We start from the raw sequence: 16,842 nt of genomic DNA on the forward strand, positions 1-16,842 counted from the left end.
ATCGATCTCGGCTGTTTCTACGTTTTGCCTTGTGCGTACCCATAATGGCCTACTCATAATGAGAACAAGATATAACTTATGCACACGATTGTGAGATATGCGTGCTGTGATATGACTTGATTGTTTGTTAGCTTGATAGTTCAGTATACTATTCGTTGAGCTATACACGCTTGTCGAGGCGTTACTCTAGTTGGTTAAACTGCTTACGCAGTTTCTTGCTTAGTAATAACCAACTTCTCATACTAGTAAAATGCTTATTCGTTGGCGTGCGTTTCTTATGATTGATGTGATTGTATACAACTCGTAATCTACGAACTAGTGGCAACTAGGACTGATGTAGCCGCTTGTCTTATAAGCTGCTTACATATTGTGATATAACTGCTACCGTACGATTGCTTATCATGCGTAGCTTATGAATTGCTTGTGATGCAATAGCCTTTGCCTTACAATTAATGTAGCTACTTGTCGATGGGCTGAACCATCTAATGGTAATTATATGTATTGCGAGCATTGTTATGAATGCTTGTCTTATTCAGTTGGATTGTTGCTTGTTTAGCACTATGATCCTTACTGCTCTTGTATTTAGTTATTTGCTTTACTAGAGTTTTGCTTACTTTACAATATGTTTGGTTAAATCTGCTAGTCTTGCTTTTTCCTGCTTGATCTAGTGGATATCTTGCTTATTGCAGCATTTGTACATTCTTGTCTTTTGCACCCCTACTAGTCTGTTGCGAGACTGACCCACTTCATGGGCAGGTGGTGAACAGGTCATACAGCTTGTGATGGCACGATGACGTGATGCGTTCAAGGCAAGGCCCTTTCCCTGACGTTACGCTCCTGAGGACACTTTTGGTAAATGTGGTATAGAGTTTCTTTGAAAGCATCTCTTCTTATTAAAACTCTGGATTACTAAAACTGTGTTACCAAAACTTCGTTCTTCTTTTCATTTCAATGAAATATATAATTGAGTTGCAAATCGGTTTGTAAAGGGGAGTTTGCGTTATAATGCGCCCAAGGTCCAGGGACTTGCTATTTCAAACATGATTTCCGCTGAACTTCTGTTTCAAACTCTGATAAATAATCAATTTCAAAGCTTTCAACCTTTTTCATAAAAGGTTTCAAGTCCACGATTTTGGGGTGTTATAACTTTTGGTATCAGAGCGACAGGGAAAGCGGTAATCCTTGATCATCCGGCATCTGCATCGCACTGTGAGTATTATTTTCTTTAAACTATCTTTGCATTTATTTTAATTATTGTATGTATTTTTGCTTAGATGTCGTTCAATAATTTGATCAAATCTATAGATGCATTAATCGGAACGGTTGAACAGCTCCAAGCGATGATCCAGAACCTGAATCATAAGGTTGATGGGTTGGGTTGCGAGATCACCAACCTAGGGCGGAGTGTTAACCCTCATGCTCTCTCGAGTCAGATGTGCCTTCGGGACTCCGACGATTGTGTTTTTGTGGAAAGGTGGGTTATTCTGCTGAAGAATGCCACTTTAATCAGGATCGCGACAGAAAGTCTACCGAAGATAGTGATGATAACAAGCGTCGACCTGCTAAAAGATAGAAACAAGGTAGAGAAAATGAGCCGCAACGACCATTAAACCCAAAATGCCTGAGATGTAATCGTGTTCATCATGGACATCCATGCCCCCGAGACTCTGGTGACTGTTTTTATTGTGGCAAGATGGGCCATTTTATCCGTGATTGTTGCAAGAAGAAGGTCTATGACTTCCAGCGAATGGGCAGTACACCTCAACCTCCTTAGCAACAACAACAAGAACAACTCAGGTAGTAACCTATGTCTACTATCCTATGACCGAACACAGAGAAAACGTTGAATAGATACTTTGATAGTCTTAGTTTAAGACTTTTTGTGTGTTTTGTTACGTATTTTTGTTAAGTAAAAGCTTAGCGATAAAATTACGTATGACTTTGGTGTCTTTGTGATCTTAATGATTATGATGCTTATTAGGTGAATGACATGTCACGCCTACAACCGATTAGTTTTGGAGTAGTTGACTTGTTACGCCTAAAAATGATTAACTTTTAGGTGGTTGACGTATACGCCTACAAATCATTAGTTTAGACTATTTAGATGAATGGCACCTCATGACTACAAACAGTTAGTTTGATGATACATCACGCCAACATAGTTGTGTTGTAGAGGGTTGCATTTTGATTGTTGGTATGAATACATCATACCTGTATAGCATGATTGATGAGTATCATGAATATTGGACTAAAATGTCTTGAAGATTTGTGCGTGAGCTTCACGCTAGAAAGGTCGAATGCGATGTGCTTTGAGGTAAAAATTGTGAATGCATATGATAGATGCAATGATTTGAATTGTCTTACATGCACATATAACTTGAATCCTGTGAATATTGAACAAAGTAGGAGTTATACTTGTTGAAGTTTAGTTGATTCATAATATATTATGTGTGTGTTCCTATGTGTATAGAATTCATGCTTTGATTACATATGCTTTGAGGTCCTATTTGAGGAATGCGATGTTCCTTGTGGCAATGATGCAATGCGTAGTGTAAAATGCTTTGTGATTGTTATGCCACGTGATAAGAATTATTAAGAGCATGCGATGAATGTTTAAATTGGGTATATGATAATGGTTCATGGAACCTTGTTAGAAAAACATGCAATTTTGTGTTTTGTTTTGCCATGTGAAGTGATACGATGCATATTGCAATTTTGTCCCTGTTTTGTAACACCATTTTCCTTACAAATAGATTTTGTTAGAATATGTTGAGGTTCTGATATGAAGCCATCAACATAATCACACAAATCTTTGCCCACCAAAATTCTTTTCATAGCGGTGACCCCCATGTTATAGTTTTCCTATCAAATTTGACGGGAACAACCGTAACTACTTTTTCGGCCATTGTTCCAAGGAAAAACATAGTAGGGGAAGAAAATAGATAGAGAGAAAAGAAGAGAAGAAGATTGCAACAAATATGTTGAAGAAGTATGATGGCGTGCTTCTCAAGGCATCAAACCAACAAACTAATGCTCTACCAATCTCAAGATCCCCTTGATCTTCACATACATGTTACAACTCAAGAACACCAATGCTCCCATACCATGTAATGAAATGGGCAAAGTAATACAAGAGAATGCCTCTTATGGGCATACAAGAGCACAATAGCAAATGGCACAAGGACCTCTTATGGGGTCAACATAAGATTACAATCACATAAGCCACTTATGGACCAAACACAAACATAAAAATATAGGATCTTATTAAGAGAATGCTTGCGAATAAGCTTCAAATACAAGAGGGGTTACACCTCCTATTTATACACAAAAGGAAGCAAAAAAGAGCCATTGTTAAGTGCTCCCTATAGCTAGAAATGTAGCTGTTGGGAGCACTTCCCAACATCTAGTAATATAGCTGTTGGGAGCACTCCTAACAACTCTATTTCAAGAGCATTATAAGGACTATAATGCCATTGATAAAAAGAATAAATTACAAAAATAATAAAAACTTAAAGTGCACCTAATGAACACAATTAATTACATAAGGGAAAATAACTAAAATACCCCTAATGGGTTTTACTTATTACATCAAGAATATATATATATATATATATATATATATATATATATATATATATATATATATATATATGTGTGCAAACAATAAGTGTATATATATACACTTTAACAAAGGCTCCTTAAATAGAGGTTGGAAGGGGAGGTCATTCCAGAGTTATCGGAAGCGCCTAGGCGTATGGGGAAGCGCGCTTCCTCGATACGCGCTTCGGAAGCGCGAAACATCGCGCTTTCGAAACGCGTGGGGGAAGCGTCCCCCTTTTTTGGGAAGCACGCTTCCCCATTTTTTTCATTTTTTTCGCTTCCGGTTCGCTTCCTAGGTCGCTTCCGAGACGGTTCATAATTTTCTTCTAAGTGGTCCCACGCTTCCCCGCTTCCTAAATTTTTGAAAGTGCCTCGCTTCCCGCTCCCGCTTCCCGCTCCCGCTTCCCGCTCCCGCTTCCTAACTGGTAACTCTAGGTCATTCCCTCTCCCCATCGATATGGGACTAACTTTTCTCTCTTACTTTTACTCTTTAACATTGAAATCTATATAAAGTTATAAAGCATACCCTTTTCTTTTACTCTTCATATAAATACCATAAAAATCATGCATTCATTCTCCCTCTGCTCCAATATCCGACTGTATGAGTATGCATGTTTGTATTCTAAGGTAACATAACCTACCTTGCACATATATATACATATATATATATATATATATGTATATACATATATATATATATATATATATATATTTTATGATACATTGGGTTCTCAAAAGCATGCCCCTCTGTCTCTCTGTTCGTTGATTCTCTTGTGGTTTGTTTTCTACGTTCATCCATTTTTTATTTTTGAGCTATTTTTATTGTCCCCAAATTGTCATAGTATCCTTATTTGATGAATACTATTTGAAGCAGTTGAAAATTATTTAGAATAAAAGTTTGAAAATTTTGACATACTTAAATGAAGTTACTCATACTAAATAGCACGGTTTCTTTATGTTCTACTGTTGCAGATGAATTGAAAAAGTTACCTGCTCCTGAGGTTGCTTTGAAGTACTATACGGAAGAGGACCTGTACTTGTTTGGTATGCAGTATACCTATATCCTGTTTCGTGTAGTGCAATGTGACATTTGATTGATTCCTCATGTAATTTCTTTCAGATGAATTTCAAACGTCTCGAGCTCCAAATACTAGGAGGCCAAAAATTGGTAATGTTACATTGTCAATTTCAATGCTCTATTGTTTAACTTGCAAAAGACAAGCACTTATTTATCATGTATTCATTTTCATTCTGTGCAAGTACCAAACCTCCCATTATTGAAAATTTTCTCATGGTGCATGTGAAATGGATGCACAATTGATGGAGGCACTAGTATTGTAGCATTATCTGGGATTCTTGTTTGATTGATGTGGAACAAGCATTCTCAGGTTACATTCACAATTTCTTGAAAGACCACAATGTGTTCTTGGTTACACATTGTGCTAATTTTGTTTTGAAAATTTGGAGTGGAGATTGCGATTCCATTTCATATGCTAGTTTAGGGTGTGTATATTGTGAAACTTCTTGTCTTCTCAGTAGTGATATGATAATCACTGAAATCATATCTTTGAATGTTTTTTGGGAAAATTTTGAAAATTTTCAAGTTAGAAGACTAGAAATATTCAAGTAGAGAATTGCATGTTTTTAAACATGTAGACTTTAGTCAGGGAACCTCTATTTTCTTTAGTCTATGCATGACCTTTAAAGCTAGAGCCTAAATGTTCTATATTTAATAAGCATTAGTTGTGAGATTAGCTTACCAATGACGAAAATGGAAAAGTCTTTATCTTTTCCTATGCATGTTCTCTAAACAATCGGCTTTGAAGGTTTACAAGAGTGGATGGAAATCTCGTTAATATAATTACATCCATTTTGCATGGTGAAAGAGGTTTCTTGTCTCTCTCTCTCTCTCTCTCACACACACACACACACACACAAGTGCGCACATACACAACCAGCAAGGGAAATTTGATACATTAAAAGATACATTGCACTCTATTCTTGATAAAATACTAATACCTCTAGTGATAACAATTTATGTACGGATAATGTAAGTTTGAGCTATCTCCATGATGTCTTGATGTCTTCTTTCAAATGCCACTGTTATGGAATAAGGTGTGATGTTTCATGAACAATATTGTGAGGATACTAACGTGTACTACCACCTTAGCACATATTACAAAGTAATGAAGCAAACTATCAGTATAGTACTACTATTTAGCATAAACATATAGTTCAGAGAATTGGAGCATAACTGTTGTTTCATAAAGTAGCTCAGGCCTGTCCTAGCAGGGTGCTTCTTTTAAGGATTGTGAAGGGATACATATTACGTGTCTCACTTTTGGTGGATATAGAATATGGACCATAAAAGTTAAAGAAGAGAAAAATGTGTTGTAGTTTGACTTATTATGGATTAGAAGGGAAGATGGAAAGTTATACATATTTTCATAATTAAAATTCTAACTTCATCTTGGATTTGGGATAGATTTTTTATAATATCCAAGGTGAGATGGGAAATGATGGTCTAGATTGTTAAATTTACATACTTGTGATGCATATAGCTTTTTATATATATGTATACATATGTTTATACATACTCATAGATTTTTTTTTATTTTTTTATTCTTTTTTGTATTTTTTTGTAGTAGTCAACATGGGTTGACTAGACAGAGCTAGTCTAACAACTAGATTTTCTAGCTGTTAGACTAGTCTAAAGGATCCCAACAACTCTTTGTATTTGACTTAGTCAAATACAATAAAAAAGAAACTAAAAATAAAAAGAAAAAACCTATACTAACTAAACTAAAAGGAAAAAATAAAAGTTCCTAGTTAGCCTAGGTTATGATACATTATTTAACACTCCCCCTCAAACGTACGTTTGGATAACCGAAAGTTTGTCCAAGAGAAAGTGAAATGTAGGAGCTGTGAGAGGTTTGGTAAAGAAATTTGCCAGTTGATATTCTGAAAAAACATAGGGAAGATCAATAGTGTCGTGTAGGAATTCCTTTCGTACATAGTGACAATTCATCTCAATATGCTTGGTTCGTTCGTGGAATGTCCGGTTGCTGGCAATGTAAATACAACTTTTGTTGTCACATCATAGTTGTGACACTCCTGTACTCTGAACACCCATCTCATGAAGCAATCTCCTTAGCCTGATTACTTTCATAGTTGTTATAGCCATGGCTCTGTACTTGGCTTCAGTTGATAAGAGAGACTTTCTGTTGCCTCTTGCACCTCAAAGAAATCAATGATTCACCTAAAAATACTCAGAAACCAGTAATTGAGTGTCGATTATTTGGATCTCCTCCCCAATCCACATCAGTATAAGCAATTAAATCTAAGGAGGAAGAAGCAGACAAGAAAAATTCTCGAAAAATGAAGGTTTTAATATATCTAATAATATGTAAAACAACTCCCATATGAACAGTGGTTGAAGCATGTTGAAATTGGCTTGTTGTGTGAACGACATGCGCAATGTCAGGTCGTGTAATGGAGAGATAAAACAGTGCCCCAACAAGTTGTCTGTAAGGTGTTAGATTTTCAAGTGGTTCTCTATCATTAATCTTCATTTTGACATTTACAAGTTCAGAAGTGTCGACCTTTTTCTCATCCGAGATGTCAGACCAATCAACAATATCTGGAGCAAACTTAGATTGAGTCAGCAAATAACCTCTAGAAGACTAAATAACTTTTATACCAAGATTTTTTTTTTAAAAACCCAAATCACACATTTCAAAGTGTATTTTGAGAAATCTTTTAATGTTTTCAACTCTCTGTTTATCACTTTCAGTGATGATCATGTCGTCTACATAGAGGAGAAGGATAATAATACCTGCATAAAAAATCTTAACAAACAAAGTTGTGTCAGTAAGATAAGATTGAAAACCAAAATAAAGCATAATTTTACTAAATTTGTCATACCAAGCTTTTGAGGCTTGTTTAAGGCCATATAGAGCTTTATTTAAATGAAGAGCCTTTCTTTTAGGAATATCAATGCTAGGTGGCGGTTCCATATAAATTTCTTCGGCTAAGCTTCCATTGAGAAATGCATTTTTGACATCCATTTAATATATAAGACATTTCTTTACAGAGGCAAGGGCTACTAAGGTCCTAACTATGGTCATTCTAGTAACTGGAGTAAAGGTCTCTTCATAGTCTATTCCATACTCTTTGGAATAGCCCTAGGCAACTAATCCGGCCTTATACCTTTCAAGAGTTTCGTCACTCTTGGTTTTAACTTTATATACCCATCGACAACCTATAGGCTTTTTGCCTGGTGGAATATCTTGAATAGTCCAGGTATTTGCCTTTTCTAAGTCATTTAATTCCACTGTCATTGCTTCTACCCATTCAGAATGTTCTTTTGCTGCAACATAGTTAAAAGGTTCTATGTAAGAATGTATTAATGCAATATAGGCTTGATACTTAGGTGAAAAAGACTCATAGGACAAAATTTTCAGGGACTTTTTGATACTCTAGATGACCTTGTTTGTATTTCTTTCTGTTATTCATTACTAATATATTTTTCGAGAGCACGTGGATGTTCTAAATTACCCCGCCTAGAGTATTGAATACAATCTTGATTATTATGAAATGATTCTGCATGTATCATATCATTTTTATCTTCTTGGTTTTCATCAATATCACACTCATCAATCTTTGGAACTACATCTAATAAAAAAGAATACTCATTTATTTTCTTAGTGTTCTCACTTTTAAAAAAACTTTTCTTTTCCAAAAATGATACATTTCTTGACACATAACTTTTTAGTTTTAAAGTCAAAGCATCTGTAGCCTTTTTGATAATTTGCATATCCTAGAAAAACACAAGGAATAGCATGAGGAGAGAGTTTGCCATTTTTATCAGAAAAAACAAAACACTTACATGCAAAAATCCTTAACTTAAAATAATCTAGAATTTGTTTGAAAAGTTTTTTAAAAGGAGATACATTTTTTAAAGATGAGAATGACATTATCTTAATAAGATAAACTGCCGTTAGAGTGGCTTTAGCCCAAAAAACTTTAGGCACTTGATGTGTAATAAGTTCTTGTTGTCTCTATAATATGCCTATGCTTTCTTTCAGCTAAATCATTTTGTTGAGGGGTATAGGAACATGATTTTTGATGTGTGATACCATGTAGATTTAGATAATCTTTAAATTCTTTTGATAAAAACTCTCCCCCTGAATTAATGCAAAAGATGAAAATATCAATTTTAAATTATTTTTTAACTAGATTATGAAATATTTGAAAGTGTGAGAAAACTTGAGACTTATGTTTGAAAAAATAGATCTAAGTATGTCTTATAAAATCATCTAAAAAAATTACATAATACATAAGGCCACCTTTTGATATAACAGGTGCGGGTCCCTACACATCCGAATGCACTAACTCAAGTGGTCGAGAAGAAACAAAGGTTCTTTCTTGAAAAGATAATCTCTTCATTTTACCAAGAATACAATTTTCACATGTAAAGTTTTCAAAATTACAAAAAATTTCATCTTTGAAAAAAACTGGATCTTGGATACACTAGGATGACCAAGTCTCTTATGCCATAGATCCAAATCCACTTTCTGAACATTACAATACAATGTATTCTTGGGTATTTCCAAAAAATCCGTGCAGTATAAGCCTTCTTTTTTATGGCCTTCCCCAATCGGCTTCCCTGACTGGCGATCCTGCACTCGACAACCATGAGAGGAGAAGGAAACATTATATCCATGGTCAGATAATTGAGAAACAGATAAAAGATTTAAGTTAAGTTTCAAAATATATCTAATTTGTGGAATAAAAAATCTTTTTGAGTTTTGAGAGGTATTTTCAAAATTGCCTATTCTTTTTATATCAAGAGATGTTTCATCAACGGTGAAAACATTTGACCCACTTGAATTGTGACATTCGGATAACATATCAATATTTGATGTCATATGAAAAGAGGCACCTGAGATTTACCGGGATCGAAGATCCCAAAGGAAGAGACTGCAACTCCAGTGGATGAAGATGCTCCTTTGAGTAGAGGTTGAAGTGCCTCTACTAATTGAGTTAAGGACATGTTTCTAATGGATGGTTCACTTTATTCTTGTGGAGGTCTAACAGAGGCAACCTTCTTCTCATAGGGCTTCTTGAATTTTGGACAATATGTTTTTACATGTCCCGGTTCATGGCAATAGTAACAAAAGACTTTCTTTCTTTCAAACTCATTTCCTTGCTTCTCATCATTTGTCCTCCCATAGTATTGGGGTTTGTAGGTACGAACATAGTTTTTCAGTCTAGATACGGCTAGGATCGAGTCATCATCATATTTGGAGATTCTCTTTTTAACACTATTTTTCTCCATACTTAATTCTTCTATCGTATCTTCTATCGAAAAAACTTTCCCTCGATGAAGGAGAATGGATTTGGTAGATTCAAACTCCGATCTCAATCCATTAATAAATTGAAAAAAATACTCCATATCTATTTGATTTTGATGGAGCTCTATGTCTTCCGGATATTGCCATTTTGGTTCAAGAAGAGCTAATTCTTCCCATAGTTCGGATAAGCTATTATAGTATTTTCTAATGCTTTTGTCCCCTTGAACTATATTTCGTACTTTATCTTGTAAATTGCACACATGTGCAATATCTTTAAGAGAGTACATTCTTTTAAGATATTCCCATGCATTTTTGCATGTTTAAATTTTGCAAGGCTTGAACACTTTTTGATATTGACACTACTAATGAGCCAAGACATAATCTTGGCATGTCTCATTCTCCATTTCTTCAACTTTTTTTCGTAAGTGGTAATGATCTTATTTTTCTCAACCTCCGTAAGAGGCATCTCTTTCTCACCTTCTACCTTTGTAAGGATTAGTTTGGGTTCCGCATCGGTCCCATCCACTAAACCCAACAACCCCTTTCCTCGTATAAGGTGCTTCATAATTGAAGCTCATGTTACATAGTTAGAGTCATTGAGCTTAAGGAGTTTAATGGTGACATTATCATTGTCATCCATTTTACAAGGTTTGAGAAAGAAAAAAGAAAGAACGAAAAATGGAGGAGAAGAGAAGAAAGTAAAGATAATGAGTACTCCACCACCGACGAAGAGCACGTACACTACCAATCTTTTACACGATCACGATCTCACAAGTGCTTGAATAGAAATTGTAAAAGAGTTTCACCTCTTTTTAAAATTTTGAATAACACGTTTCCCGATTTACCGAAAATGAATTTAGCTTGATCTCCTAGCTTTGATACCATGTAAGAAGATGAGCTCCTTCAAGAATGTTTGCTAGATCACCAACAATAAATACTCAAAGAGCTCCAACCAAAGTACCGAAAAGAACACTCACAAGAACCAAGGTTCATAGACAAATACCCCAAAAAGGGTATTCAACAATAAGAGGAAAAATAATAATATTATTGTTGGTGATTTACAAAAAAAAAATACATTTGAGAGAGGGCAATGCCCCATATTTATATACAATAGAGGAGCAAGTAGAGAGAGTCGTTGGGCTCCCATCGACTCTTTGTATTTGACTTAGTCAAATATTGACTAGTCAGATACAATAAAAAAAAGCGAAATATAAAAGGAAAAAAACCTATACTAACTAAACTAAAAGGAAAAAAAAAATTCCTAGTTAGCCTAGGTTATGATACATTATTTAACAGTAGGTTCTTGCATAAATAGTATTGTGGCAAGTTCAAAGGGTCTTGGAAGACTCCGAGCTGCACCATAACTGTATGGCATTCTTTCTTTGAAAATCCTCGACTTTAAATGATAAATGTCTAATTTCAGAGTGCAAGAGTGTACTTTAGGTGTACATATACATTTTGATAAAGTCATACGGCGGAGAGGAAAAAACAAGTTGGGAACATAAGTAATCAGAAACTAAAGGTAAAGAAATAGGAGACACAACAGCCTATACAAAAATCTATTTAGCCAAGTGGATGCTTTCATAAAGAACGCTGTGCATGTGTGGCAAACTTCTTTACTGCTCTTGGCCAGCTCTGTCAACTTCTCTGAGTTCCAGTATTTGACTGTTTGATTTTTGCTGAGTTTCTTTGAATCAAACTAATTTTACACCTGATGATGTCTTTCTCTAATTGAAATGTTCCAGATAATCTATATGATGTGTTTGTGAACATCAGAGATGATGAAGCTGAACATTGTAAAACCATGAAGGCTTGCCAAACCCATGGAAACCTCCATTCACCCCATTCAGCTGCAACTTTGTCTGAAGAATCACAGAGTATAATAGCTCCACAAGATTGTGAAGGCATTGTTGACTGTGTAAAGAAGGCTATAAGCTTGCCTCAACAGAAAAGATAACATGCAGGTTTCAGTGAATGGTTTGAATTGTTCTGCTGATTGATGAATGCCAAGCATGACCGCCTTGCTCTGTTTAGAATGGTTTGTTCATGTCAGTGAAGGTAGTGAATCAATTACTCCCTACCATGTAAGATGGCATTTGTCAGTCATGCTTGTAGTAAATGTTTTTTGGAAGAGGCATTGTTGCCTTATCATGGTGATTATATCGAGATAATTTAAAAGCAACATTTATAGCTCAATTAACAAAGAAATTCCTTTATATCTGCATAGATTCCTGTATCCACCCCCACCCTCTCTTGTGTGTGTGTGCCCCCCCCCCCCCCCCCCCCCTGTGTTTGTGTGTGTGTACGTGCGTGCATGCACATGTATATATCCTGGAAGATGCTATACTATCCAATAAAAAGTCATGGTATTGTTTAGTCAATCATTATAATGTGTTTGCCTTTGTTTAATAAAATAACATACTTTTGGATGTCAGTATTTTGATTTAAAATGAAAAATGACCCTACTGTACTGTAGTTTAACACTTCTTGAAATGCCCTACAATTTTCGATATTTTTTCTCATGTCCAAAATCGCAAATAGCCAGCTTTGAAATATCCTTTTTACCCTTTGCATGCACATAACTCATGAAGTTGCGTGAAATGTCGTTCCGTTTGTCAAGTGCCGCATACTCCCACTTAAAATGAGGTCTGCACGTTTTTATTTTTGCGGATTTCATAAAGTTCACGTAATAATATTTGCAAACATCTTGTCAAACTCGAACAAAATGAAGAAGTCTGCATATATTTAATACAGACTTTCTCAAGTCCACATATATTTTGTGGACTTTCTCAAGTCTGCCTATATTTTATGCGAACTTTCTCAAGTTCACCTATATTTTATGTGGACTTCTTCAATGCTGCCTATATTTTATGTAGACTTCCTCATCCTCACCTATGTTCGTTGTTTGCATTTTTAGGAGGAACAATTTATCTTTCAGATAACGTTTCTTCTCAACCACTCATCAGATCGAGGTGATCTTGGTGGCAGTGAAAAACTAATGTCTTGATCTGTCTCTTTCCTTTTTTTTCCTTAGATTTTTTGTGCAGGTGGTCATAAAATACCATAAAACATACAAAAAATGCTAAACCCTAGAGGGTGTAGAGCATGTTTCTATTCCGGTTTTGGAACTCATAAATAAAAACCTTAGAGGGGTTTTCAGTTTTGACTCAAAACATGAAAGTTATAGGCATGTATCTCAGCTTTCCAAGGACTATAAAAATATAAGTTCTCAAGATCTGATCACAGAGAGACAGATATGAGAACAAAGATTGTTCTGCAAAAAAATGTTATATTTGGGAGGAAATTCTCATATATAAGAGAAGTTTGCATGTGTGAAGGGTAAAAATGTATTTTTAAGTTTATATATTTGTGAATTTGGACATGAGGAGAATATAAAAAATTATAGGGTTTTTAGAAAAATGCATTAAATTACCCATACACTACAATCATTTTCCATAAAATATATTGTCTTCATTGTAAATTTGCAATGAATTTTGGACCATTGATATATATATTTTTAATTTTCTTCAAAACCTGCCTATGCATTAGAATTCCTTAATTTAGTGAATGTTCTCCGAAAAGGCCATGGCATGTGTACAAGACAACTAAAACAAACATTTCCATGGCACTACTAGTGTATGATACTCTTGTAGGTAATAATAAAAGTTCCCCACCCCCCAACGTGCACATATGTGTGCATGCATGTCAAAAAATAATAATAGAAAAAAATGATTCAGGTTGTGATTAATCGTTTGATAGTTTAATACATAGGATCATCCCCTAGAATTCTGATGGATAGATTCTTCTACCAACCCTCAATCCCATTCATTCATTCAAACTTTCATCGAGTCTCTGCACCTATCCTTTTTTATTCTCGCTTTATAGGAAATGAACCCTTGTTTTCTTTAAACAAGATTTGCCTTAGGACTGCCTATTTTTAATTAAAAAATGATCATATTATACAGTAAAAATGACATGTTTTTATAAAAACTCCATAATTTGCCAAAAACCGTTCGATGACCAAAACCATAAATAACCAACTTTATTAGAACCTTTTTGCCCTTCGCATGTGCAAAACTCACGAAGTTTGCATGATATATCGCTTCGCTCGTTGGGTATCACAAAGTCCCACTTAAAAGGTGGTCTGCACGTTGTTTCTTTGAACCTCTAGAAGCTCACATAAAAATATTTGCGAACATTTTTTTATACCCAAACATTGAAACTTTGCAAATACCTAAGTTCACATATATATCCTCCTAATATGTAAAGTTCCTCCTAAATATGTGAAGTTGCTTTTAAATATGCAAAGTTACTTCAAATATGTAAATTTCCTCCTCAATATGTGAATTTTCACTTAAGAGATCTGCAAATACATATCGATCTATGCAAATTTTTGGTATGCAAACCTGTGTAACTTCACATATTTTGTTGAATCATATATGAAGTCATTTTTGCATTATATTTTTCTTTTTTGTTTGTTTCTAGAAAGAACCGTAACCCTTTTCTCTAGAACCATAAGCATTTTTCCTCTTTCCATTCAAGTGAGTCCCATGAATTTTTTTTACTGCATTCCATCGAGGTTGCAGTATCATCCTTCTCATCGACTTCCCTGTTAGGTCGAAAGTTGAGTTTCATATGAACAATATGCGAAAAATGATCTTATTGTACCCTAAAATTGATGTGTTTTCATAAAAACTTCACAATTTATGATATTCCTCCTTGTCCAAAATCACAAATAGCCAATGTTGTAATGCCCTTTTTACCCCTCACATACATGGAATTGATGAAGTTCATGCGACATATCGCTCTGCTCCTCGATTGATGCATATGCCCACTTAAAATGAGGTTCGCATGTTTTTTTTTGGACTTTAACTTCCTATTAAACTTGAACAAAATGAGGAAGTCCGCATATATTTTATGCGGACTTAAGGAGGTTCGCACATGTTTTATGCAGATTTCCTCAAGTCCACATATATTTTATGCGGACTTCCTCAAGTCTGCATAAAATATATGTGAACTTCCTTAAGTCTGCATATATTTTACGAAAATGACTGTATTGTATGATAAATATGACCTATTTTTCAAAATGCTCTATAATTTTTGCTATTCTCCTGATGTCCAAAATCACAAATACTAAACTTCACTATGATCTTTTTAACCCTCACATGTGTGGAATTGGTGAAGTTTGCACGATATATTGCACCACTCCTCAGGTAATGCAAACCCCCACTTAAAATGAGTTTCACACATTTTTTTCTTGCAGACATTAGGAAGTTCACACATATTTATGTGCAAACTTCATGTTAATCTCGAACTTTGAAACATCACACATATGTCATAAAGTTCGCACAAAAATATGTGTGAACCTCATTTTACTCTCAAACTTCAGAACATCACACATATGTCACTAAGTTCACATATATGTCACTAAATTTGCATAAAATTATGTGCAAACTTTGTGAGTATAAAAACTAGAACACCGTAACCTAGACTATATGTGAATTTCGTGAGTATAAATTTTTAGGGTTATTTGTGGTGCCTAACCTGCTTCCCGGCAGCCACTCTTTCGGTGGGACTTCATCCTCAAGTATTTCAAAATGTTCGATGGTGATTTTTTCAATAAGCACATATTTATCTGTTGAACCAGTTATTTTTTATAAATATAAATTTTCTCCATGTGTTTGGATGATTTGTATGCTTCTATTCCATCCTTCATTTTTGTTGTTTATATTTTGTGGATCTTTTAAAATAAACATGATATTTTGGCACCATGTTTGGTTTTTGTTGTTGTTTCCTTCATTATTTGGGTTTTTGTCCAATGTTTTTGTTGCATACTTGTTTACCTATATTCTCCTATCTTGGTATTGTATAAAGTTGTTAATTTATTTAAAATATGCAAACTAAGTATGTCAGAGGGGTCAACATCTGGATCATCTTCTATTGTTAGTGCATGACAGGAAAAGCCAAAGGAAAAAAATTATGAACTGGATCATCCTTGGTACTATGAAACTAGTTAGTTGCTTGACACATGGATAAAGAGGTAGCCACATCTAATGCTAAGAGTTTGGGTGTTCGACATTTTGCATGGAAAAGACACCCTTCATAAACTCAAAAAACTATGCTCAAACACTCAGCAGGAAATGTAAAGATAGATAGTCATTTCACAGTGACACGTATCTAAGAAACAATGTGTAGAAAAAGTTGAAGGGTTTATGGCCATAATCTTGTCTCCTACCCCAAAAGTATCTAAACAGCGGAAGGGTCACTCAGTGGTAAAGAAGAGTGGCCCATTGGCTCACTCAGATCTTGTTGCAAACTTAAATGCCCGGATATATAGGGCTGAAGATGCGGCCATCTGCTATGACAGTGGCGAGATAAGGATGAAGATACCTCAACAAGTGGATGATGAGAAACCTAAGACTGAGTTTTCGAAAGTAAATGTATCCTAGGGTCTTGTGGCTATTTCAAATGTTGAGGACAATTTTCAGGCTGAAATGGAAAGTGCACTGAACGATTATAAGGGGATCAACCTTACAAGTGAGAGCATCCGATCCTGAAGGAGAAAGTGCAAGCTCTAAAGAAGATATTGTAGTGGGGAATAAGGTCTGGTGCTCTTGGACAGGTATCAATTATGTATTTATCTTCTAATTTGATTTAATGTTTAAAATGCTATGTGTGTATGTGAAGCATGAACTATTATTTTCTTGTTGAATCATGTATGTGGGAAACATGTTATGATAACTAGTTTGATTTTTGCAATATAATTTGTAAACTGCTATATATTCTGTAAATGATTCATTTGATTAATTCTAACAAAATTAATTATGATTGCAGAATCCACAGCCAAAGATTCAAAAGATCTATCATTCCACACACACACACCGGT

At 34.9% G+C, this 16,842-nt stretch overlaps 1 protein-coding gene across 2 annotated transcripts in view; it reads left to right on the top strand.

The window, feature by feature from the left end:
- LOC149822684 (ubiquinol oxidase 4, chloroplastic/chromoplastic-like) overlaps nucleotides 1-12,138 on the top strand; it is a 44,979-nt gene extending 32,841 nt beyond the window's left edge. For both annotated transcript variants that reach the window (XM_089981215.1, XM_089981216.1), the window contains 3 exons: nucleotides 4,573-4,644; nucleotides 4,721-4,768; nucleotides 11,702-12,138. In XM_089981215.1, coding sequence (XP_089837341.1) covers nucleotides 4,573-4,644; nucleotides 4,721-4,768; nucleotides 11,702-11,913 — 332 coding nt within the window. In that variant the 3' untranslated portion in view covers nucleotides 11,914-12,138. The remainder of the gene's footprint in view (nucleotides 1-4,572; nucleotides 4,645-4,720; nucleotides 4,769-11,701) is intronic.
- Nucleotides 12,139-16,842: the final 4,704 nt, after the last annotated feature.

The sequence above is a fragment of the Nuphar pumila genome, chromosome 11, assembly GCF_984573655.1.
Source record: "Nuphar pumila chromosome 11, dmNupPumi1.hap1.1, whole genome shotgun sequence".
Lineage (NCBI taxonomy): Eukaryota > Viridiplantae > Streptophyta > Magnoliopsida > Nymphaeales > Nymphaeaceae > Nuphar > Nuphar pumila.